Source organism: Centruroides vittatus, unplaced genomic scaffold (genome assembly GCF_030686945.1).
Source record: "Centruroides vittatus isolate TY-2023 unplaced genomic scaffold, ASM3068694v2 contig_341, whole genome shotgun sequence".
NCBI classification, from domain to species: Eukaryota; Metazoa; Arthropoda; class Arachnida; order Scorpiones; family Buthidae; genus Centruroides; species Centruroides vittatus.
In genome coordinates this window covers 2,119,921-2,147,447 of record NW_027122166.1, presented here as the reverse complement: position 1 = coordinate 2,147,447, position 27,527 = coordinate 2,119,921, and the positions used below count along the sequence as shown (strand labels likewise).

The 27,527-nt window shown below is 33.9% G+C and overlaps 1 protein-coding gene across 5 annotated transcripts in view; it reads left to right on the top strand.

Annotated features, from left to right (window-relative positions):
* The window catches only part of unc-13, a 347,436-nt gene that overhangs the window by 284,143 nt on the left and 35,766 nt on the right, over positions 1–27,527 (top strand). For all 5 annotated transcript variants that reach the window (XM_067268874.1, XM_067268872.1, XM_067268873.1 and 2 more), the window contains 9 exons: positions 8,630–8,745; positions 8,837–8,899; positions 9,077–9,174; positions 11,863–12,013; positions 13,603–13,671; positions 13,761–13,850; positions 15,283–15,569; positions 16,130–16,215; positions 18,632–18,758. In XM_067268874.1, the coding sequence (XP_067124975.1) occupies positions 8,630–8,745; positions 8,837–8,899; positions 9,077–9,174; positions 11,863–12,013; positions 13,603–13,671; positions 13,761–13,850; positions 15,283–15,569; positions 16,130–16,215; positions 18,632–18,758 (1,087 nt within the window). The remainder of the gene's footprint in view (positions 1–8,629; positions 8,746–8,836; positions 8,900–9,076; positions 9,175–11,862; positions 12,014–13,602; positions 13,672–13,760; positions 13,851–15,282; positions 15,570–16,129; positions 16,216–18,631; positions 18,759–27,527) is intronic.

The window sequence follows — 27,527 nt, the reverse complement described above, 5'->3', positions numbered from 1 at the left end:
TAAATTCATGGTTCGGATTGATTATTAATTTGTCTGGTTTTCATAGAAATTGTGAAATTATGATAAAACAAATTAAATCTATAAAAATATTTGTGAGTATTTTATTTTAACAGTTAAAGACTTTAACTTCACACCCCCAAACTTATCCCTAGGCTAAGAGTGACAGAAAATGTACTTTTAAAATTCTAACTTGCAAATATCTCTGGCAAACATTAGGTCTGTTCCAGCCCAAGTCCCTAACTGGTTTAAAATGGGCATGCGCATTATTTAGTTCTTGGCTGTAAAATGGCATTGTGCATGCCACATATGGTTTCAAATTCAAACCAGTCATGAACTTGTGTTGGAACAAATCTATTGTCCAGGTCAGCAATTTTGAAAAGGTGGCAACACTACTGTCACATCATATAAGAATTCAACTTCACACATTTCCACCGTGTAGACAGCATTGCAATGAGAAAAGCAACTGAAACAAACACTGCAGATTTAACCTTAAATCAGTGAGATCTGCAATGATCACAGCACTTCAAGAAAATGCTCTTTATGGAATTGCTTAGCAGTGTTGCAAGCAGCGCTTAGTTTAAACACCAGCTAACATTTTCAGCCATTTTCAATGGAAATCATCAGGTTGTTTGACAGGATCAAATGTTTTTAAAGATTATAATGGAATATGGAACATCAAACACAAAGGTGCCAAGCACAAATTTAAAACCAAGCAATACATTATAATTGGTCACATTAGTTAACACAAGTTCAAATATATAATATGCCAACAACTACCAGATTATATTGGGTTATTATATTGCAATTATTAAATAATTTGTCATTAGAGGGAAGCGTTAGGTGCTATCTCTTATTAGATTTAATAATTGTACCAGTTACATTACCAGAGCCTCCAGTCCAATCTCCTCTTCCAGATATATTTAAACATGAGATAACCAATAATGGTTATCTCATATTATAATTGCAATATAATAGTCTGATATAATCCAGTAGTAGTAAGCGTATTATAATCTGTAAATTTGGCTTTTAGATATTGGTTTATGTGTAAGTTCAAATATAATCTTTAATATCATTCAATCCTGTTGAACAGCCTGATGATGGCTATTGAAGATGACTGAAAACATTAGCAGGTATTTATTAAATTGATGTTTTGTTGATTTAGAAAAGGTTGTAATGTGTTTTGTATTTAAATACTGAATCAGTTAATTTTGTGTATAGTTATTTAGTAAATGTATATATGAAGTTTAATAAATCTGATCTTTGCTGTTAGACTAACCAAAATCTGAATAGTGTTGTCATCTATTAAAATGCAAAAATTATGATAATGTGATTATTTTTAGTAAAAATACAAATTATGATGCTCAAACATTTTCATGATGTAAAACTAAGTTGTAAAAGTCATTAATATTTCCAAAGTAAATATTTAATCACTGTTTTTCATTAATCATATTCTTCTTTGAGAATTTGTCTTAATAATTGCCAAATTATGAAAAAATATGGGAATTAAAAACTCTAAAAACCTATAATCCAGTGATTTTTTTAAAAAAATACATACAAACGTTTTCACCTGTGTTGAACAGGCATCATCATGCCTCTGACCCTGGCATTGATGTGGAATTTGGTAGTGCATGCCTCTTACATAGCACTTCCAGGCAACCCCATCTCAAACATCTTGAGCAGGTGGAAATATATAAGGTCACTCTTAATAACACTGCTATTAATTTTTGTGATGTTAACTCCTTCCCTACAGCATGGAAGTCTTTCTTCAAACTATAAATCTTACTATCCTCCCCCTCTCCGTTGTGGCCGTGCGCCTTATTTTGTATATTTTTGTATATATTACTCTTAGTATTTAGTCCATTTTCTTCCTCTTTGTTAGTTCTTTTGTCCATCTTTTTCTAGAAACTTCTGTCTTCCCTAACCCTTCCCTGTTCAAATGGGGGTGACCTAATTAGAATACAAAGAAGAGGTGGTAGCCTGGGGGCTAAGTGGAGGAGGAGAGGTCACTTTTTGACTGAGACGTCGAAGGGACAGGACGTATTGTGAAGACCTCCAGGTTGTTCTAGCATCAACTGGAGGACAAAGGACGGTAAGCCTAAGCCAACGTTCGTGAGAAATCCGAAGTATATTCTGATATAGGAACTTCGAAAACCTTTATTGGGAGGATTGGAGAGACGTCCAAAATCAACAACACTGAAAATTATCAATCTAGTATTCGCAACCATCACCCCAAGATCGTCGACACTTTGGGTACCCATTCTTTTCTATCATACTTCTAACTATCCTATTGTCTATCTTTTCTTCCCTATCTTTTTTAGTCATATAAGTAGTTTTAAGTAATTAGTCTTAGTCCTTATATTTTGTAACGCGCTGAATATTCTTTTGTCGCGAGGTCGCATAACGATCCTATCCGAGCATCTGCCGGAATTATATGTGGAAAGGGTTATTATTGTAAAAACGAGGAGTGTCGGAAGTGTAAAGGAATCCTGCAAAGTAAATAAACACGGGTGACGAGAACATAATTTTGTGTTATATTCCATTGTGAATCACTCACCACGTGCATATCCTACATTGGCGTCCGCGACAGGATTCCGATTATAACAGCTCCTCAATAATCCTGTATCGGTAGAATCCCTTTTTTTTGTGTGTATTATTATAATTTTTGTTGATTATTTTTTTTTATATATATATATTTTTTTTTTCTTGTTGGTATGGCGACAAATAGCCAAGTCGGAAGCACCGTACATAATGACGGGGCCAATGGTAACCCTCCCTTTGTAGTAACGGGATTTCTGGGAATGATCCCCATGTTTTCTAATTCCCAGGGTGACTCGGTTAACGTAAGACAGTTTTTTCAAACTGTGGAGAATATCGCTAATCTAGCGGGCTGGAATGATGTGGTGAAAATAGCAGTCCTCCAAGCCAGGTTAAAAGGAGAACCTTTGGCTACTTTTTTTTGTCTTTTAGAGCAGTACCCATCATCTTATGAGGACATAAAACGGGATTTGGTCAAATGTTTCGATAAGAGAAGGGCCGGGGACAAGAATATTATCGATCAACTTCTAAATTTAAAGCAAGGGGTCAACGAATCCGTAACGGATTTTACAATACGTACTAGAACTCTGCTATCAAGAGCTGTAAAAGATCATAGTAAAATCGAAGCCCTGCGTGACGATATAATATTAGAGAGGTTCATAAAAGGATTAAGTGGACAGATAAAAAATAATGTATTCAGACGATCTCCAAAATCTCTGGAGGAAGCGTTTGAGTTTGCAGAGATTGAGGAGAAGATTGAGATGGAGTGTAGTGGCCAAAACGAGTGAAGGGGAATTAATACAGCGACAGAAGCGAATCTTAGACCTTTTACTAGCGAGCATGATAACACCCCAAGCCCCAGGGTTGACTGCGAGGACAAGATCGACAGGTTAGAGAGACAGATCGAAGCCCTAACGGAGGCAGTTAGTAAACTCGTAGGTAATCAGGATAAGAAAGATAGAGTCACAAATAAGAAATGCTTTATTTGTAGCGATGGCGGTCATTTTGCTCGTAGTTGCCCAAAACGGGGCAGGTATAATTTAAACTTGTAAGGGAACGTAATAATAGCCAGTATTGCGCTCCTAGTATTAAGATAAAGCTGGCTAAGCAAGTCTTCCAATCTAATAAGGGTCTCCCCCTCATTCAGAGTACAATAAACAACATAGATATGACGCTCCTCATGGATACCGGAGCAGAAAAGTCCCTATTAAATTCACTAACTTTAAGACGGATACCAAGCGCCTATCTCCAAAAAGCTATCGTAGCAGAGAAAAAAATGGGCATCCGGGGAATTAATGGAATTGTAACTGAATGTGAACAAATCCTGCAGGTTACGATAACTCATAGCAATCACACGCATACCACGACCATTGCATGTATGCCCTTCCCTGATCATGTTGAGTATGAGGGTATTGTGGGGATGGATGTTATTAATAGCATCCCTGAACTGGTGGACAGTCTGAGGAAATCGATGAATGTTGAACGGCACAACCCAAGTAAGAATCCAATTCTACCCATTAATTGTCTTGATAATGTCCCTGTGGAGATCCAAGGACTTGATAGTTTAGACCCGGTTGAAAGGGAAAGGGTTTATAGTATCTTTAGAAAATACCCGCGGTGTTTCGCTAACACAATCGAGGAGCTGAAGGGAATGATAGGGCCGTCCCATAAACCCATAATCAATTCTACCCGCCCTATAAATACTCGCCAATACCGAATCCCCGAATGTTACCTAAAAAGGTTGAAGATCTTAATTGAATCATACCTAAAGGCCGGCATTATAGAGGAGAGTTCATCTGAATGGAACTCTCCCATACACATTGTGGAAAAGACCGCTGACGAAATACGGATGACCTTAGACCTCAGACGCATTAATGAAGTGACCGCTTCACAAGAGTTCCCTCTTGCCCGAGTTGATGAAATTCTGAGTAAGCTTCATGGCAATAGATACTTTTCTGTATTGGACCTCAAATCTGGTTATTTTCAAATCGACCTCGACCCATCTGTGCGTCACGTATACGCCTTCTCGACTCCTTGGGGGAAGTATCAGATGTGCCGCCTACCCCAAGGAGCGAAGAATAGTGGTCGTTTCTTCCAAGGTGTAATGTCTAATCTCCTGGCACCATTCATTGGGATCAACTGTTATGTGTTCCAAGATGACATAGTCATCTTCTCTAAATCTTTTGAGGAACATATAACGCTGCTCGATAGGATTATCGGAATTCTTTATAATGCCAATCTTAAATTACACCCGAAGAAAAGTAAGTGGGTAGTCGAAGAGGTACGATATCTGGGACATATTATCAGTCAGGAGGGAGTACTCCCGGACCCAGATAACGTACGTGCAATTCGTGAAGCACAACCTCCTCGCAACATCAAGGGCGTGCGCAGTTTCTTAGGAATGGTCGGCTTCTTTCGAAATTTTATTCCTAATTTCTCGGACATAGCCTTACCGTTGACAAATTTGACAAAAAGGAAAAGTAAATTCAATTGGGATAATAGTTGCCAAGTTAGTTTCGAAAGATTTAAAATGTTGTTAACAAAACCCCCCTTATTAAAACATCCCGATTTCTCAGCCCCTTTCCATTTATTCACTGATGCGTCTGACTATTGTGCTGGTTCTGTCCTTGGGCAGATGGAAGATAACTCATTTTTCCCGGTGGGCTATTTTAGCAAAAAATTCAATGGCGCTGAAGTGAACTATTCTACGATCGAAAAGGAATGCTTAGCAATCATATTATCTTTCCGCCACTTCAAACCCATCATTTTGGGACACAAGGTAGAGGTCCACTCTGACCATAGGCCTCTGGTATTCATAGGAACCATGAAAAATCATAATAAACGGTTAATGAGGTGGTCTATGGAGTTAGAGGATTATGATTTTAATATTAACCATATCAAAGGAAAGATAAACCTGATAGCTGATGCATTATCTCGTCCCGAACCCTTTGAGTCCAAGAAAACATTGCGGGAGTGTAACGTTAATTCCGTTCACTCCGATCTGTGGAAGAGGGTAGTCATGTCACAGGAGGAAGATGAATTCCTTCTGAAAATAAAGAAAAACCGCATCAATCAGAATCCTGGTCCACCAATTGCAAATGATGGTATCAAACCCGAATTTGTGCTAGATGGCGGTGTATTAATACATATAAAACCGGGGTGCTTTGGACTCCGCCAGTGGAGGCAAGTTTGCGTAGGAAAGGGAATGATAGACGAGGTAATTAGGGCAGTCCATTGTTCACCCTTATCAGGCCATCTTGGTTTCGAGAAGACTTATCATTTAATTGACCGTTACTATTATATTAGGAACCTTAGGGCACACGTTAAGCGCATCGTTCGTTGCTGTCAGATTTGTCAAAAGCATAATCTCCATCATGGTCGTGCCCCATTCCAGGAAACGGAGGTAGCTGAGTTTCCCTTTCAAAAAATTGCTATCGATGTTATAGGCCCTCTTCAAATATCTCCGGGAGGCAACCGTTATATTTTTACCATGATTGACATCTACACACGCTTTGCCGAAGCAGTCCCTATTAAAGATCAATCAGCTCAAGTTGTAGCGGATGCCATCTTTGATTATATAGTTTGCAGGTATGGTTGCCCTGATATTGTCATTTCCGACCGCGGGAGTAATTTTACATCAAAAATATTTCAGGACGCTTGCAATCATCTACAAATAAAGCATAACATCACGACTGCGTACCGCCCATGCTCTAATTCCATCTGTGAGCGTTTTAACAAAACACTATGCGGTACTATAGCCCGCATATCGGAGGGAAATAATCGGAATTGGGACTCATTTATATCACCAGCACTATTTGCATACAACAACGCTACCCATGCGTCAACTAACGAATCCCCGGCCTTTTTATTATATGGCTTTGACCCCTGATTCCCTGTTGCGTTCCCATCGGAACGGCAGGATATCAGCCTGGAAAAGCCCCACGGAATGGAATTGAGAGGTAGATTAAGCGCTATACGGGAAGCCGCTTATGAATTGGGGAGGCAACGGAACTCTAATAACCGAAAACGTATCAACCAAAATAGGGAACTGAACAATTGGGTGGAAGGACAACGAGTATGGTTACTCCGTAAAGGTAAAAATAAGAACTCTGGGAAGTTCTCTGCGAAATATTTAGGACCCTATCGGATTACACGTATACTAGGCCCCGTCACTATGGAAATTGGTGATAATCGTAAGAATAACAAGTTTATTGTACACGTAGATCGCTTAAAACAATGTTATGTTCCGATGTATAAAAACGCGAAAAGAAGAGAGCATAACAGACACCTCACGAAACCAGAAGATGAGGAACCGATTTACGATTCGAACGATGAAGATATAGGTGAATATATCAGGTACTGGACTCGTGATAAAGATTGCCCTTCATACGGACCCCAGGATCAACAGAATGGATTTGAAAGACTTGATGATGATGGCAATCCTGGCATTAGATCCAACCCGTCACCGAAGCGGCGGTACGACCTACGAGGTCGCAGATTAGATTACCGTAAGATACATTACGGTAAATAACCTTTTGTGGGGGGGCGTATGTGGCCGTGCGCCTTATTTTGTATATTTTTGTATATATTACTCTTAGTATTTAGTCCATTTTCTTCCTCTTTGTTAGTTCTTTTGTCCATCTTTTTCTAGAAACTTCTGTCTTCCCTAACCCTTCCCTGTTCAAATGGGGGTGACCTAATTAGAATACAAAGAAGAGGTGGTAGCCTGGGGGCTAAGTGGAGGAGGAGAGGTCACTTTTTGACTGAGACGTCGAAGGGACAGGACGTATTGTGAAGACCTCCAGGTTGTTCTAGCATCAACTGGAGGACAAAGGACGGTAAGCCTAAGCCAACGTTCGTGAGAAATCCGAAGTATATTCTGATATAGGAACTTCGAAAACCTTTATTGGGAGGATTGGAGAGACGTCCAAAATCAACAACACTGAAAATTATCAATCTAGTATTCGCAACCATCACCCCAAGATCGTCGACACTTTGGGTACCCATTCTTTTCTATCATACTTCTAACTATCCTATTGTCTATCTTTTCTTCCCTATCTTTTTTAGTCATATAAGTAGTTTTAAGTAATTAGTCTTAGTCCTTATATTTTGTAACGCGCTGAATATTCTTTTGTCGCGAGGTCGCATAACGATTCTATCCGAGCATCTGCCGGAATTATATGTGGAAAGGGTTATTATTGTAAAAACGAGGAGTGTCGGAAGTGTAAAGGAATCCTGCAAAGTAAATAAACACGGGTGACGAGAACATAATTTTGTGTTATATTCCATTGTGAATCACTCACCACGTGCATATCCTACACCTTTCTCCCATCTTATGTTACCTCCCCTCTACACACATGTATGGCAATCCCCTGTTGTTTCAGCAACTGGAGATTAGTTTGCCTTTTGATGCCCATTCAACACAGGCAAAAATGTTTGCGCACATTTTTAAAAAATTGCTGGATTACAGGTTTTTAGAATTTTTAACTCAAGTATACCTAGTTTTGATTATGAAATTTGGGAATATTGTAAGTGCAACATGTAATCAATCAGTAATGATATTTGTTGGCATTCACCATTACAATCAACAATTATTTTACCTATAATTAGGTCTCATAATTTATTGTGAGAAAAAATGGCTGACAGAGATTTATTGTTTTTTTTCAATGTGCAATGATGGAATTTTTTCTAAAGTACAAAATCCAGCAGTCAATATTGATGCACAATTCTAACATGTAGATACAGGAAAATTCAAGTCACATTTTCTAAAACTTAACAATTGAGGACCTATAATTGTCAATTTATACAAGTAAATTATCTTATATTTTTACATTTTCATATTTTATTTCCTATTAAAGTTTGTTTATTAAATAAATAAATATGATATCTATATACCACAATTTACAGTATTTATTGTTTCCCTAAATTTGAATAGCAACTTCATCTACAATTTGAGGGTGATTATTATTTGAATAAAACTTGCATATAAACATATTTATCTATATATATCATAAAAAAGAAACATAATATAATTAAAATCCATAAAATCTGTATTTGTAATTAATATTTTGTAATGACACTTACCAATTTCCAGAGAAAAGAACTGATAAATCTGCTGTATCTGGTGCTATAAGGTTACATATCAGTGTAGAAATTAAGGGAGAAGAGAAAGTAGCTCCATATCATGTTCAGTATACTTGTTTGCATGAGGTATATTATTTTGTTTTGTATAAGATAAATTCTTAAAACATTTTCAATGAATCAATTAAATATCAATAAAATAACAATTCTTGTTCTTTAGAATCTTTTTCATTACCTTTGTGAACAAAATGGAGGAGTTGTAAAATTGCCAGAAGCCAAAGGAGTAAGTAGTTCAGTAATATATGAAAAGTCATCATTTTTATGTTTTACTTATGGGGAGTGATCATTTATCTAATTATCTAGCATTATCTTTTAAATAAATAAATTATTATTTTACAAGATTTTATTGTTATTTATTCTTATTTGTTATACTTTTCAACATACACACGTTAATTTATAGGATGATGCGTGGAAAGTATATTTTGATCAACCCACTCAAGACATAGTAGACGAATTTGCCATGAGATATGGCATTGAGTCAATTTATCAAGCAATGACGTAAGTTAATTAATAGTGATTACACTTCTGTAAATAAATTATTTCAGAATAGTGGAAAAGAAAGAAATATCAAATTTATTATTTTTTTTCCTTTAAATTTTTATTTTTCAGAGTATAAAGTCATATAACTATATATTTTACTGAAATAATTAAAGTTTGTAAACTACATAAATTCTAAATTAAAATTTTAATCAATCAGAACCAAAGAACAATATTACAGTTTCGTAACACTATTCTTTTGTTTTATTGATTTGAAGATGGGATATAACAGTCCCAAAAACCATTTAATCAAATAAAATTTTTTTGGATTTCTTGATATTAATTGCTAATAAATTCTTTAATTTAATCTTTTGTGGTTGTTCGTACCGAGAGAATTGTACATCCGCAAATAAACGTTACAAATATGAACAAAAAAAAAACTGCTGTATACAATTAAATAATCTTTTATTACTCCCGGCACACGGTTCTTTTCTTTTGTATTTACAATAAAATCCCAACGTGAGTATTCCCGCTGGGGAAGGGGGGTTGCCACTTATTCGCGTACAAGCGATGATATACGCGCGCGTAACAAAACTTTTATTCCCGACTTAAAAACTAAACTTAATGACTAATTTAAAACTACCTTAAAACTAATAAGGAAAGGAAACAGATAGACCTAGGAAAGTAAAGAAAAGATGGAAAGGCAGATAGAAAGTATCCGGGGTCCAAGTGGTTTAGTCGATATCCTTAATGATTTGTGTTCTCACAATTGAAATCTCCTTTCTGTCTCCACTGAACAGCAGTTTGACGTCTAGGATCTCCAATTCTCCCAGTGTCCTCGTACCTCTTTCGTTCTCTGGTCTTGGCAGGTCCTCTCTCTCGGCCGCAGTCCCCTTTCTTCCACTCTCTCTCGAATCTGGAGCACTGCGTACGACATCTGTTCCCTCCAAGGTCCAGCCAAAAAGTGGTCGTTCTCCTACCCTTTAGTCCTCAGGACTTCCTCTTTTCTTTTGTTCACACTCTCCCTTAGTTCTTAGAAGGGGTAATCCTGCCCTCCAGCGATAACGGTTATATTATTTAGACAAAGAATAAAGGAACGGAAATAAGAGAATAGAAATGAAGGAAGAAGGAAGATAGAAAATATATGTGTATTTACAACTTATGAACTATATATATACATATAAACAAAATATGGCTGATGGCCACACTTTAATTAAATAGTACACTCAATAAGCTAAAGCAATAAATATTGTACATGATATTTTGTGTACTGTAACATATAAAACAGTAAAATTTTAAACATGTCAATGTAAAAAAAAATCAAATTTATTAATTTACAGATTCTTTTTTTCAAGTAGCATTCCAAACCTTAAATACAAAACCTAAACGCAAAAATTTGAATTTATTCAAACAAAATCAATAATGATGCATTAAACAATAGCTGTATGTAATAACAGTGTAAAAACACTAAATAATTTGTAAGATGCTTTGTTTACTGAATTGTGTTAAAATATTTCAATTGTTTCTGAAGAAAATATTAAACCATTGCTTATTTTGCTTGAATGTATTTAAATTTTCTTGTTTCAACTTTTATATTTATTATTTTGGAGTGTCATTTCAAAAATCTTTAATCATAAATGAGAAAGTACTTTTGTAAAGAAACATTGATCTCTTTAAAACTTTATTTTATGCCAAATAAATATTTTTCAAATTATTATTACAATTTATAAGAAGAAAAGTATACTAATGATTAGTGTCCACAGAAATCCACTAGCAACAGTAAAATGCAAAAAGTAAGTTTTCTTTTCCATAAGTATTGTAGCAAGTTTTGTTCTTACTAGCATTTTCTGGGATGAGTATAATAAAAAACATAGTCAATAAATTGCAAGTGAAGGTAAACATCATTCCAACAAGGTGACTGATAACAATGAGTTGGGAGTTTCTAATAATGCTAAAATCTTGCATCTGTTTATTAAAAAGAAAGAAAAAGTAACTAAACAAAACAAAAATGGAGCATTACTTATTTCATTCAAAAATTGTTTCACATTATAGGTTTCATGCTACCTTCTTTGCTGCCATTTTGAATTTTCTCTGTCTGTCAAGGAATTCAGTCTTATAAGTTCTGATTTGGTGGGAATATTCTTTGCTAACAGAAAAGTTTAGTACATTGGATTGCTGGCACAATTCACTAAACTAAAGCATTTGCTGGAAATGACATCACTAATAACATGAAATTTGTTTCATGTTTTGCTTGCAAATTGCACTCAGTGTGAACTAACCTCTATAATTTCAAAAATTGAGCAACATCTATTATACTTAATTGCTTTTTTAAAATAAATTTAAATATCTTAAGTGTCTTGAGAGAAGAAGTATTAGATTGTTGTAATGTTAAAATATATCTACAAAAAAAAGACAAAACTATTTCTAAATATCTATCTTAATAAAAGAGAGAAATTAAACTGAATTGTAAAAATATTAATGTCTAATTTGATTACATAATTAATTAATAATGGAAAAAGTTTTTGTAAAATTTATTAATGTAAATAAAAATAATATCTCAAATTATATAAAGCAAGATTTAGAAAACTATATTACTTCTGTTTTGAAATCACATAGGATAATAAAGAAAATTAGTGACAGTCAGAAATTTTTAATAATTTTTTTGATTTGTTAAAATATATATGTTATTAATTTTTAATTTTCTAATAGACACTTCCACTGCCTTTCAACAAAATATATGTGCCAAGGAGTTCCAGCTGTAATGAGCACATTGCTGGCAAATATTAATGCTTACTATGCACACACTGCTGCTTCCTCTGCAGTTTCTGCAAGCGATAGGTTTGCTGCATCAAATTTTGGAGTAAGTCATTCTGATGAAACATTCAGATTTAAAATTAGATTGAAATATTTTTATATTAAGATTTTTATGTAGTTATTAATAGTTGATTTTATTGGTTGTAGAATAATTTAAAGTTAGATGTGAATTTTATTTAAAAAAAAAAAATTATACCAAATAGTTTAATGAAATCCAACTTTAAATGTCTTTTTGCTTGACTAATATTGAATAAGCAAGAGTTTACTTGATACTAGTGGCAGCCTTGTCAATTTTCAAATTTTGCTTATAATTTGAGTTTGAAATTATTAAACTTTATTGCATTATATGTTAATATAAATTGTTAGCGAGCAATAAAGATATTTTTACATTTTGTTTATAAGCTAATGGATTATACACAAACATTAATATTATATCATTCTAACATCAGTTTGGTTTAAAATTATCAAACTGATATTTTTTAGATCATGATTAGATCCAAGCAACTTCATAGCATTTTATCATGTCAATGCTTTTGTTATAAAAGATGGAAACATTTCATTTCATGCAACTGATGATGATTTTTAAATATTTTTGATATTTAATGTGTGTGATGATCACACACATTATATGATATGATATGAGATTTTGTAATACCTTTTATGTGTTGTTTGGAGTGTTCTTGAAATGTATATAAGTTGTTACAAAAGAAATAGGCAACACAGCATTGACAGTTTTTACTAACTTTGAAATTATAATGATTAATTGGAAAAAATGTGATGTTGATCAGAGATGTTGGAAACGTTGGCCATTTTTGGTTGTAATTAGATCTCATGTAATTCAGTAAATTTGGTTTACTGAGTTACATGAGATTTATAATATTAATGCAAGGGATTGTGACATTTTACCTTAGCATGAAAAATTTTTGATGACATGCAATTGATGGTTTACATAAATTTTTTTAATATTTACATCACTCAATACTATCATTTATTATTTATATCAGATCAAAATTTAATTCTATTTAATTTTGATGGAATTCTCTTAAACTTAAATGTATGGAGTCTTCTTTCTGATGATTAGCCTTGATGTAAAAATGATATAGTCTTGATAGTCTGCTTTACTGTTTCATAGAAATTATGTAATTTGAGGAAGGGTGATAAAGTAAGCCAGAAATGTTAGTTTTTAATTAAATATTCATTTGAGGATTGAAGGTTCTTTCTTTTAACAAAATATTGTAAAGCCTATAACTAAAAATATCACTAATTACAGTCAAACTCTGTTTATCCAGATTTCCAGAATATCCAGATTGTTTGCGTAGTCATTTCTTTTTAAACTTTTACACATTTTGTAGAAAAATTATTTTTTGTGATATTTGTGAGATCACTGAAACATTGTTACATGGGTACTATATATATTAAACTTGTAAATAATCTCATATTTGTAAAGATAAAACTATATATTGTTTGTATGTACTGAGTAATTTTTGTCCTGTTTATATAATATTAATGTTCTTATTAATATTAATAGATGTTTATGAATTGTATTTATTTTTTATTATTTAATAGTGATTTTTATATTTAATTTTATATGATTTTATTGTACATTGTTAATATTTTATATTTTTTTTTGAACAGAAAGAAAAATTTGTTAAACTTCTGGACCAACTTCATAATTCTCTCAGGATAGATCTCTCCATGTATCGCGTAAATATTCAAAAATTTTTATTAAAATACATTCAGATTTTCAAACTCTTTTAAAATCAATACTGAAAAATTATTTTAAATACTTTCAGAATAATTTTCCGGCCTCAAGTTCAGAAAAACTTCAGGATTTGAAATCCACTGTAGATCTTTTAACGAGCATAACGTTCTTCAGAATGAAGGTTAATATATATTTGTGTAACTATATTTGAATTTTATTTCTTTCTGATAAAATTTGATTATAATTGTAAATCTTCAATCCAGAATCTTAGAAAAACATATTTAAATTCCAATTCAAAAAATAAATATCAAATTGAAACAATATTTACTTTTTAATTGTATTGTTAATATTCACAATTAAACAAAAAAACTGGTACATATAAACTGGAACTATATACTAAACCAACAAAATTCACACCTAAATACTAATTCCAGCAGTAAATGAACAAGTAACTTTAATGCTAGAACATTTTGGGCTGTCCTTCAGAGGTCTTTTGTTGATTCATAATTAAAAATTTAATTTCTAAAGTTCATTTCTAAAGTTCATATCTGGAAAGATGGTATTTAAACACAAATGACCAATTACTGAATAATAACTATCAAAAGATATCTTAAAAACTTGTATTTTGGAGCCCATAATTGTTTCTTAATAATAAAATAATAATTACAATTAATTATCATAGTCTGGTAATTAAATTACTGTCACAAAATAAATTTTCTACATGAAATAAATCATACATGCAAGATAGTATTGAAACACAATTCTGAATACAGCTAATATTTAAATAATAATTTCTAAATTTAAACTGATATTAAAGTTTCTAATTTATATTAGATACTGGAAATAAATTATACGATTTTTAAAGTGACAATAATAATATGACAACAAATTTCATATGGTATTACTTTTAACAATCATATTGAGAACACATTAAGCCAACCATACTAACTGTTTAATGACTACAGTAAATCTTAAGCATATATTACTGAAAATATTTTTTCGGAAAGATATTCTTTCAATAATATCTGTTCTTTATTTAAGAAGGTTATGATAAATATATTAAATTTTAGAAAATTTTATTTAAAAATTTGTGTTTATATTTCTTTACAGTTTTTAGATTAATTTCTTAAATATGTTTTTCATTTTACTGTTTTTAAAATTATAATGTCTAACTGAAAATATATTTGACAATTCATTGCATTATGAAATATTCTACAAATTATTCAGTGTTATCATTACCTATTATAATTGTAAATTTTACATAAAATAATAAAAATTATTTTAAGAATATTTTTTTTAACAGTGATAAAAAGGAAAAGTGTAGAGCTCTCAGAGATCAAGAAATTTATACAAAAATCTAAAATAGAGTATGGTTTTTGTAATGTTCTTAAATGATATATACATTCACCAGAAAAATTTATCCAAAAAATATATACCAGATAATTAATAATAAAGATGATAAAGCAACTTAAATAATTATCAAAAAATTATTAAAATATTTTTGTTTTATCCAAGTTGATATTAAAAAACAGTTACATACTTGATGATTCTGGAATGAGGATGGTTCCATCAGGTATTGAATTTGTAATCAATCTGAGCATTTTCTCCTTCAGGTACAAGAACTTTCCAGTCCACCTCGTGCCAGCACGGTTGTAAAAGATTGTGTTAAAGCTTGTCTGCGTGCTACATACCAATTCTTGTTTGAGAATTGCTATGAATTATATTCAAGAGAATTCCAAGTAGAGCCACAAGAACAAAAATCTAAAGACGGTTCAAATCAAATGGGTGCTGATGATCACGGACCTAGCTTACACAATCTTGATTTTTGGCACAAGTTAATTGCTCTGATGGTATCAGTTATAGAAGAAGACAGAAACAGTTATACACCTATATTGAATCAGTAAGTATAATGTGATTAAATAAACTCATTGACAAAAAAAGGTTATGCATCCATATAAATTGTCTAATTATGGCAAAACTGTGTACTGCTATGTCTCAAACAAATATATAAATGATTACAGTTGTGATCCAATTGCATTCCAGGTAATGTCAGCATCGTCCTTAACATTGCTACCCTAGTAACTTATAAAATGGCTTGCAGAGACTCTTCACTATGTGCAAAATTTTTAGTGTGCCTGTGAGGTCTGTAAACACTAGGCATGCCTCTATGGTGTAGTCAAACATATTATACCAGCTGACAAAATTTAAGAAAGACTGCATCATCGAGCTTAATGAAGCAGTCTGGCTGTTTTATCAAACTTCTCACCATCTAAGTCATTCTGACCTGACTGTGAGGAGGTGTGGGGACAGTGGATACATTAGGGCGCACACATTTAAATTTTAATTTTCTTTTACTCAAAAACTTTTCAATAGAGAAATTATTGTAGTTAAAATGAATCTAATTTTATTTTCATTCATATTAAATATATAAATATTAATGTTGCTATTGTGTTAATATAGGTTTCCACAAGAGCTCAATGTTGGACAACTCAGTGCTGCCACCATGTGGAGTTTATTTGCAGTTGATATGAAATATGCTTTAGAAGGTAACTGTTATAGATTTAAATGCAAGATATAAGAATTTATTATAAACTAATCAATATTCATTATTTACATTATTTTTTTAAGTAAAAATTTTTTTGTTTATACTAGAAAATAAATAAATTCAAATAAAGAATACATTTTAGAATTACATATAAAATTAAAGTTTAATTTAAACATAACGAAATATTTTTGATAACTTCTCTACTTTTTTTTTAATATCTTTTAGAGTATAGTCAGTTCCATATTTATGAACTCCAGACTTATTACAGCTAAAACTAGTGTATTGAAAAATTGTTTTTGCATCTAAACAATCAGTTGCATTTACTAATGTCAGTTAAATGTTAAAAGTAATTCTTTAATGGGAAATTTACACACACTATATGGTGTGTATGGACCATAATACAATGCAACAAGTAAAATGCTGAAGCCATTCTTGGGACGATATTGTCTCAGAGAGTGCGAGCAACGCATGCACAAATCTCGCACTCATGGCTGTTTGTAGAAACAGTCTCAACATTTCGTATTTTATTTTGACCTGGTTCTCGGTCCCCTGACTACATACAAGTCTGGTTTATTTTATGTGTGCAGGATTTGGGCACCAAATACTCTGTGCCAAATTGCAACTTGTGACATGTACTCCTTCATACCTCTAAGGTGTGAAGCTGTTGACAGCAGTGTGATTTTAGAGATGGGACTGTAATGATGCTATTTAGGTGTATATATACTGTATATATATATATATATAATATATGTTGTGTATACTCAGCTTTGGGACTATATCCCATTATCATTATTTTTTTTGCCTGTTTGACCAATTCAACTTACATTGAGAGTTTCAGATATACAAATGATTTATCATCATATTTCTTCTTTTTTATAGGTTTATTAATCCACTCTTATAAAATTATATGCAAAGCATAGTTATATGTATTTATAACATGGTAATTGATGTTCCAGATTATTTCTTTTTGGTAAAGACATCAAGGCACAAATAAAATAACAATATTGAATTTTATTTCCATTTATTGTACAAATTATGTTTTGCATTTCTTTGGTACATTTATTTTGCAAATAACTGAGATTGTTTGTGATAACATAATAACATTTATATGTAATTGTTAATATATAACAATATAACATTTAATATAATAAACAATTTTTAAAATAGCAATATAAGCTAGATATGACCTTTGACACAGAGCATATTCCACTTTGTCATGTCATTTCATACAGAGCAATAGTTAAAAAATTTCATAGTAGAAAATATGGAATTTATATTTTCACAGAAATTATAAATGTTTTAACAGACAGTACTATCCTGGATTGCCAAAAATTATGTTGTGATCAAATTGTTAGTCATGCTTGCCATAAGCAATGTAAAGCTTTGCTGGAATTCCAACAACTTTAATAAAAGTTTAAATTTTAGATGTATATTTCTAGCTGTATCTTGAGTTTTATCCTGTACTATGTTCACATATGCTATCATAGATCCTGACAGTAATTACAGGAATTAGTCAAAATCATATATATGATACAGTTTTTATTTTTGTTCATTAATCCATTTATATTTATTTCTTTAAGTTTTTTTATATAATTTTTTATTACATATGCATTTTTCATTAATTTTATTTCTTTTGATGACTTATTTCATTTTATTTGTTGCCTTCTATGTTTCTGTTCCTTTGTATTGTAGCATAGTGTCAAGATATGATGATAAGACAAAAAATGGATTATTTTTGCTGTCTTAATATCAATCTTCATCATTACTATTTTATCAAGCTGTCACTAAGCCATTGTTACTAGCTCAGTTTTAATTTAAAATTGGATTTAATCACGTATTTATTAATTCATGTAATATGATGTTTATTCGTGAACAGAAGTGGTAGAGGACATAACAATAGCATTTTCTAATTCTGAGATAAAATTTTCAAATATTCTACTGGAAAATATTTTTATATCTATAAAACACTGTTGTGTTTGTAAATGATGATAAATATTCATTTTTTGTGAAATTACATAACAAACACAGATTAAATATGTGTTTTTAATTCATTTTGAAATAGAATTAATGGATTTTGTTATACTTTTGGTTCAGAAATCCAATCCTAATACCAAATTTATTAAAATGTTTTTTTTGAACTGAATAAATTTATTAAAATGTACATTTTGAATCTTAATCAATATTTAAAATAAATGATAATATATAATCTGTCATTTGTCATAAATTTTTTATTAAATTTTTGTTATATAACTGCAAAAACATCTATTGTACTTTCTTTATGTAATTAAAGAATTGATTATACTATATTCTAAAGCTATATACAGTAATAACTGTAGTTAAAATATACTTTAATTTTACTTTATTTATTGGAATATTAATTACTGATAATTAATAAATGAAAACTTTTTTAATTTCAGAACATGAACAACACAGGTTATGTAAAAGTTCTGCATACATGAATTTACATTTCAAAGTGAAATGGTTTTACAATAATTATGTAAAGGATGTTCCACCATATAAAGACACAGTACCAGAATATCCATCGTAAGAGAATTATTTATTTGTTAGTTTTTTTTGTTATAATAAATATATCCATTACAAAATTAAAAAGCCTTAAATTTTATTTCATTTGCTTCATAAATTTATATAGAAGTTCTAATATGTATCCATCTATTTTAAAGCCAAATGGAATTAAATGCAAAAAATGAAATCTTATAATATACTTTAAAATAGAAATAATAGCTTAAGAATTGGTGTATATAAATTATAAACCTGAAGAAGATTTTAAAAATTTTAAATCTCTTTTCAGGTTTTAAAGTAAATTTCTAAAATACTGTTTAATAGATACTATCTCGATAGCTATTAACAGTGAAGATAGTATTAAGTGAAAAATATTTTTCTAGTGGTCATTCTGTAAAATTTTAAAATATTGCCACTATTTTACCGGTTTTTAATTATTTTGTCACTTCAAAGTATTCATTGCCACCAGTTACTTACTAATTAATGCAGGTGCTGGTAGCCATATTAGTTTGACATCTGGAAAGCAAAAGTAACATGTTAAACTGTCACTAACAAGGAGAGGGCCAGATGTTTGGGTTTCTGATTCAAACAAAATTTGGTGAGCACATAGCCCTAAACACAAACAGTTCCTTGTCCAAATGATAGGACTCACTTTTCAAGCATGTCCAAAAAATGGGCCTCTGAAAATTTAGTGTTTAGCTTATAAGTTTTTGAAGTTTCATATCCAAGAGTGGCAATAGTTGAGTGAATAAGACACTAGGTACTGGAGCTAGACAATGTAGGTTTGAACCTTTGAGATTTTAGTTTAGTTCTTTTTTATGTGTTGTTATTTTATTAATTCACCACATTATTATTACTATTATTTCTCACATTTAAAGCTTATAAAACAAGAGATTAAAAATTTTGGCATCATTTCCTGTTTAAGGAAAAAAATCCTCTGGATTTAATTCTTACCTTGTTAAATAAAATTTTCTTCATATTTATTTTCAGATATGATGGTTTAGTGACATTTGACATTTAACAAACATGAGTTCATGAGGAAATTATCCCTAATATTAAAAATTAAAAAAATTGTAGATCTGTTGAATGGCCGAAGCCCACAGAATGGGGGGTAAGACGAATAAGGACTTTAAAAAAAAAAAAAAAAAACGACGAATATGGTGATTATCAAATTTAATAACATATATCTTGAGGTCTACACATCAATCACGATAGTACTAAATAAATTCATCCATCGGTTGGGTGATGGGTTGACCGTGTAAGGTGTGAAGCGCGATAGGAATACACAGACACGTGAATTCAATTAAAACAAATTTAATTTCGCGATTAATAATATATACAAATAAGTTCTTTGTGGATTCCCTCAGTCCAACTTCTCTTGTTGTCCGATTGTAACAATAAAACCCGCGCGATTCTTAACTAACTTAAACCTAAAAGGATAGAAAAGTATAAAAGTAGGAAGTGAGAAGAATTGATAGGATAGTGGGGTACCCTTGTTCTCGCTGAACTCCGATTCCGGCTGGTGGTTTATTCTGCGTATCTCTGGGTTCGTCAACGTTGTAAAAATACCTTTTAGGATAATTTCTTGTCAGTGTCTTTGACTCTACGGTCCGGATCCTCACCTCACGGCTCTCTATTCGGCCCTCGTAGAATTCCGTCTCACGAGCTCGCCGTTCTCGTCCGTGCTTCCTCGTGTCCGGCCGGAGAAAAAGTGACTCTTCGATGACCCAGATTTTACTCGTCCTCCACTCGAACTCTTTGTTCCACACGACCCCCTGGTGGGTGGGGAGTGGGAAGCCCGCGTTCCCAGAAGCCAGAACAATGGACAAAGGAAATTAGAAAGAAGGGTTAAGAAGGAGAGAAAATTATTAAAACTAATTAAATCTAAAATTCATATGTACAAAAATATGGCGTACAGCCACATACGCCCCATCGGAAAGGCTCAAAGTCCATGATGGAGTTTGTAGTAATCTACTCTCCTTTTCCGAAGGTGGTATCGACCCTCGCTTGCGGGAACAGCTTGATGCTCGTCATCCGATTCAAGGGGATTCTCTGGTGATGCATCGTCTTCTTGCCGCCTGATAGGTATCATCGGCTGTCTCCTGTACTGTAATGCAATCTCATCACCTCCATCATCATCAGACATATCCGGGGAATCATTGTTGTTGGGTCGGTAATGGTTTCGACCTTTATATACAGCATATGAATAATATGGTTTCAAACGATCGAAATGCACAATACAATTTTTCTTTCCATCACTACCACCCAACTCTGCGGTTACTGGACCTAAAATTCTCGTAATACGGAAAGGACCCGAATACTTAGGGGAAAATTTTCCGAACTTCCTACCCTGGTGCTTGCGTAACAGCCACACTCTCTCACCAACACTAAAGCCACGCCCTTTCCTTTTTATATTGCACCGCTCCCTATTCTTTAAGTTGTTTTGCCTGCTCCGTGAATAAGCCAAGTTACGAACAGTGTTCAATTTTTCTAACAGCTCCCTCCGATAATCATGCAAATTATGGTGGGCCGGCACGCCCGTCGGAAAGACCTGAGGTAACCTGGGGTCAAAACCGAAGAGAAGGAAGGCAGGGGATTCGCCGGTGGATGCATGAGTGGCGTTATTATAAGCAAACACTGCCTGAGCAAGATGCTCATCCCACTTCCCATTACTTCCTCTGGAGATCCGAGCTATAATACTACATATAGACTTATTAAACCGCTCACAAACCGAGTTCGCACACGGACGGTAAGCAGTAGTGATTTTATGTTTGATACGGAGTATGCCACATAATTCCTGAAACGTGGAAGAAGTGAAATTAGCCCCCCGGTCTGAGATAATAATTTCGGGGCAACCGTAACGGCATATCACATGCTGGAATATGGCGTCTGCTACGTTCTTTGCAGTCTGGTCCTTAATAGGAATTGCTTCAGAATACCTGGTGAAAACGTCAATGATAGATAGAATGTACCGATTTCCGCTGGGAGTAACCATGAGTGGGCCGACTATATCTATAGCTACCTTCTGAAAAGGGAAGCCAGCTAACTCTGTTTCTTGGAACGGCTCCTTTCCCTTGTGTAAATTAAACCTCTGACATGTCCTACACACCCTCACTACCGATCGGACTACCGATTGTAGACCCCGTATGTAGTAATGCCTGTCAACGGTATTACAAGTCTTCTCTATGCCCAAGTGCCCCCCAAGGCCCGACTCATGGAACGCTCTAACAACCTCTTCACCCATTTTCTGACCTACACATATCCGCTTCCAGTTATATAGGCCATATCTTCCCGGTTTAATGTGGACCAACACACCTCCTTCCAACTGGAATTCTGGCTGGACACCCTTTCCGGCAAGACCCTGATGCATGTTCCTTTGAGCCTTCGCAAGACCTAGTTTCATTTTTTTTAAAAAATCGTCTTCCATTTGTGATTCCACTACTCTATGGTGGAAACTGGGACTATGCACATCTAAACACTGGTTGACCAAGTTAGGTCTCTCTCCGCAACATATCGGGCGTGACAAAAGGTCGGCCACCGGATTGTGTTTACCCCTAACATGAGCTATCGTAACATCGTAATTCGTCAATTCTAAGGCCCATCTCATTAATCTGTCGTTGTGATTATTCATACTCCTCAAGTAAGATAAGGGCTTATGATCCGAATATACAGAAACTTCGTGACCTAGAACTATCGATTTGAAGTGCCGGAGAGAGAGAATAATCGCAAGGCACTCCTTCTCGATCGTTGAATACCTCAATTCCGGTCCCCTAAACTTCCTGCTATAATATCCGAGTGGGACCACGCCTTCATCCCGTTGCTGTCCCAAAACGGCACCTAGCCAACTATCAGAGGCATCGGTATATAGCACAAATGGAGAAGAGAAATCTGGGTGTGCCAAAAGGGGGGGGTTTGATAAAACTTCCTTGAACCTCATAAACTTGGACTGACAATTACTGTCCCAAACAAAATGTTTCCCTTTTTTTGTTAGTTCAGTCATGGGCAGCGCCATCTCGGAAAAATTGGGGATGAAATTGCGGAAAAAACCGACCATTCCGAGGAAACTGCGAACCTCTTTGACATTACGCGGGGTTCTACATTCCTTAATTGCTTCGACGTTGCCTGGGTCAGGGTATATACCATCACTACTAATGATGTGACCTAAATATTTAATTTCTCTAACACAAAATTTGCTTTTGGTAGGGTGGAGCTTCAGATTTGCCTTATGTAAGATCCCTATCACTTGATCAAGAAGTTTTAAATGCTCCTCCAGAGAAGGGGAAAAAAGGATGATATCATCCTGAAATACATAACATTTGTTTCCGATGAAGGGGGCGAGGAGACGTGACATACAATATTGAAAGAACCGACCGCTGTTCTTCCCCCCTTGTGGGATACGCGTTAATTGATATTTGGACCAAGGGGTAGTGAATGCAAATATATGCCTAACCTTGGGGTCAAGCGGGATCTGGAAGTAACCGGATTTGAGGTCTATTACGGAAAAGTATTTGCTACCATGGAAGGTCGTGAGTATTTCGTCCACCCTACTTAGCGGGAACACCTGTGGTTTCGTTATGTCATTAATCCTACGTAAGTCCAAAGTCATCCTGATTTCACCCGAGGTTTTCTTCACAATATGGATGGGGGAATTCCATTCCGAATGGCTTTCCTCTATGATGCCTGCCTTAAGATATGCATCAGTCAATTTTTTTAACTCGGCAAGGTAGCAATTCGGAATACGGTATTGACGGGTATTGATTACCCGGTTAGTGTCTATTTCAGGGCTGTGCATAAAAAGATCGGTGCCTTTCAAATCTTCGACCCCCTCCGAAAACAAACCGGGATACTTATCGAGGACGCGAGTCACCTGATTTTCGTCATTCGTTTTTGTAGTTCCTGGAGTTATGGCGGTGCCAACCAGAGTACTACTTAAGCAATCGAAATACATGATCGATGGGCGAGGACTATGGTTCAATACTCTAGCTTCACGACTGATGAATGTACATCCATCAATTATCAATGACGGGATTGAGTTGATGACATCCATCCCCAAGATCCCTTGGTATTCTAGCCTATCCGGGAATTCCATACAACAAAGGGAAGCGGGTATTATCTCATCCTTGTAGCTTATCGATCCCTTTAGGACTTCCTTACATGTGGAGATTGTGCCGTTGATACCTCTGATATGGGTGATCTCACCCCTTCTTGCAACCTGGAAGGACTTAGCCAATTTCGCGTTTTGAGTCAGCGCTATATCAACTAAAGACCTTTCCGCACCTGAGTCAATTAAGAATTTAATCTCTACCCCCACTACCCTGCCACATATTAATGGGAGTCCCCTCTCCGAACATGAAAATTCGGTCAGTTTAAAGATGAGGATGGGAACACGACACTGACCCTGATCAGGTTCCCGGACTAGTTTAAATCCTGACTATTTCTTTTGGGGCATTTCCTAGCCAAGTGATTTGGGCTATTGCAAACGAAACAAAGTCTGCTGTTAATATTAGGCGACTTAGTAGTCTGGGTCGAGTTTTCGGCCATCTTGGAAACTATTTCGAACAGGGTTTTCAACCCTTTTTCTAAATTGGCTAACCGATCCTCATCTTTTGGAGTCTTGTCAGGGTTTACTTCAGGACTAGTACATTCAGCACCCACTTCGCTTTGGGAGTTATAACAGACCGTTTTGAGGTCTCTAGGATTACTACATTCCTTTTCTAGCTCTTCCTCCCTTTCAGCGCATTCGAAAGCTTTCTCTAAGGTAGCAGGTTCCCTGCGACATACGTGACTTCGGATACTTATGTCTAATCCCCTGATGAACCTCTCCTTGATAATCTCATCTTTGAATGTCACGATATTTGGGTTACTCCGGATAGCCCTAGACATTATGGTTTTAGTCCTAATGATATACTCACTGACTAATTCCTTTCCTCCTTGCCTCAAATTTAGTAATTGATCGAGTAAGCCCCTTCCTTTCCCTTCGTGCTTCTGGAAACATTTAATTAGATCTTGCTCAATTTCCTTAAACGTTGGTGCAGGCGATTGCTCCAATAAACAAAAGAAAGTGTTTAACCCGTTTCATACATGTCTTCCAACTGGCATGTCATTCGGAAAATCATTTTGTTGTTAAATATTTAAAAAAACACTTCATTTTAATTGAAAAACAAATTTTTTTTTAATTTTTGTGAATGCACCAAAGTTGGTTCCTAAATGGCATCTTTCCCTTTGGATAGCCAACTTTACAGGGGTACAGGAGCCTGCAATGTTGGCTTGTCTGCATGACTCCCGTGTCGTGCTGGAAAGCTGCCATTTGTAGTTAGCGTCGCTTAGCGTTTAAAAATAATTTAAGAAATGAAACATAATACAACATAAAATGAAAATAAATTTAATGAAATAAAAGTAAAGTTATAAGTAACATAAATGAAAAAATAAAATATTTACAATGAAAAAAAAATATATTTACAATGAAAAAAAAATATTTACAAATATACATAATATACTATACTTTACATATTGTATAGTACATAGCTATAATCACAAAAAAATAAAAATGAAAAATATCAAAATAAAGAGATAAAAATATAAAAAAGTATAATGATAAAAAAAGCATACAAATCAGAATATAAAAATAATATAAATAAGCAATTTACACCAATACAAATTACACTTAAGTTGGAAATAATATTAAAAATTTTCTTTTGTGTGATAAATCTTAAAACAAGGGGCCGGACACATGGCCACCTGACATTGTTCACATTGATATCTTGTTTCTCGTCTAATTTTTTTTCCGTCCTTGTTCTTTTTACAACAGACAACACAACATCTAGTGGGAGCTACTTTTTTGTCGGTCGGCGGAATAAAGTCCGGGAAATGTTTTTCCGTAAGTCTTAACGGACCTGCAGTTCTCGTCCGACCATGTTTACTGGCCATCGTTACGGTGTGGTATGTGGTTATCAGTCGTTCTATTAGAGTCAGTCGAAATAGCATGTTTGGTTTCTGTCCACCATTTTTTTTATATAACACATAGGCATTATAAAGTGAAATGTCTAGTAACTGGAAAAATATTTTTTTGTAATACTTCTTCCCTCTTTTTCTTGCCACAGTATAATCATGGAGATGCTGATCTAAAAGGTCAACACCTCCCATAGTTTTGTTGTAGTGAACAACAACTTGTGGCTTCATTAGTACATTACCGGTACGCGTTTCTGTACTTACCATTGTAGCACTGTGGAAAGTAGAGAGGAAAGTGACTGTTCTCCTGTCATGCCATTTTTGTATCAGCACTTTACCTCTCTGCATTGCCACAGTCTCTCCTTTTTTTAATTTTTTTTTGTGTAATATTTTCGGTACATCTTTTCTTGTTGTTCGTAGTGTTCCACAACAATCTGTTTTGCGCGTTATTAGATAATCTGCTAATTGTGGGGAAGTATAATAATTATCCGTAGTTAGACAATATCCCTTGTCTAACAACGGGTCCAGTAATGATAGCACAACTTGTGACGTAAATAAAAAATGCCCGTATTTTTTATTTAGGCAAGTGCCTTTTCCTGTATAAATTAGAAAGTTGTGCAAATATCCAGTTTCCGATTCACATAACATAAAAAATTTGACACCGTAACGAGACCGTTTCTGAGGAATGTACTGCTTCCAGGAAAGACGGCCTTTGAATAATAGGAGGCTCTCGTCGATGCTGATATTTTGTTGCGGGGTATAATATTGGGAAAATTTTGAATTTAAATTATTTATTATCGGCCAAATCTTCCAAAGTTTTGGATTATCGTGTGTTTCGGGATTAAAATTGGTATTGTTTTCAAAATGTAAATTTTTTTTTATTTCCTCGTATCTTGTTCTTTTCATTAGTTTACCGAAAATTGGGGTTTCTATAAGTTTATTCCTGGACCAGTACATTTTCTCACTGGGTTTGTACAACAGTCCTTGCAATATACTAATCGTTAGAAATATATATATTTCTTCGACTGTCACTGGCTCCCACTGATCCCTTGATGACCGTGCCTGTTGCAATGCGAAGTTGTTCGTTTCGGTTACAATCATGTTTATTAATTCCAAATTAAAAAATAATAGAAAGTACGCTAAAGGGTCAAAATAATCCGCAAGGGTGAAATTGCATCCTGAACTTCCCCGAAAAGGAAATCGCGGAGGAGGTGGTGGAGGATCATCCATGTTTATTTCCACCCATTTTCTTATAGAGGTGTCGACTCCATCGTCGCTGTGATCTGATCCATCTTCACTGTGATCTGATAATCCATCTTCATCAATGCTGATGCAGCTGTCTGATTCACTCTCAGACATTGACAGTTCTTCGATGTCAAATTCCGAATCTGACATGCTGACAATAAAAAAATGATCTAAAACCCGTTATATATATCGAACGCGAAATAAAATAGTAATTATTATTATTTTCCAGGAATATTATATTTCTTATAAACTTACTTGAAAATAACAGGATGAATTTTATAGAGCTAGTTATTCTAACAAGTAAGATCGCACTAGAACAAAATGATAACGTGTCGTGTCTACTGAAGAGCAAGAACACTAGTGAGAATTTCTCGAAGCATTCGAAAGAAGAACAGAGACACCGAAATTCTAGGAATAAACACCTGACATTTATTGCAGTCATAAACTGTAACATTTGAGAACACCAGTATCGGAAGCTTTTGTACTTACAGTACAATACACATTTCCATTTGGCAAATTTTTATTACAAGTTCTGAGAATTGATAATTACATGAAGGTGTTTAGAAGTTCTTTCTAAATACTTATATGTGTAAAATATTT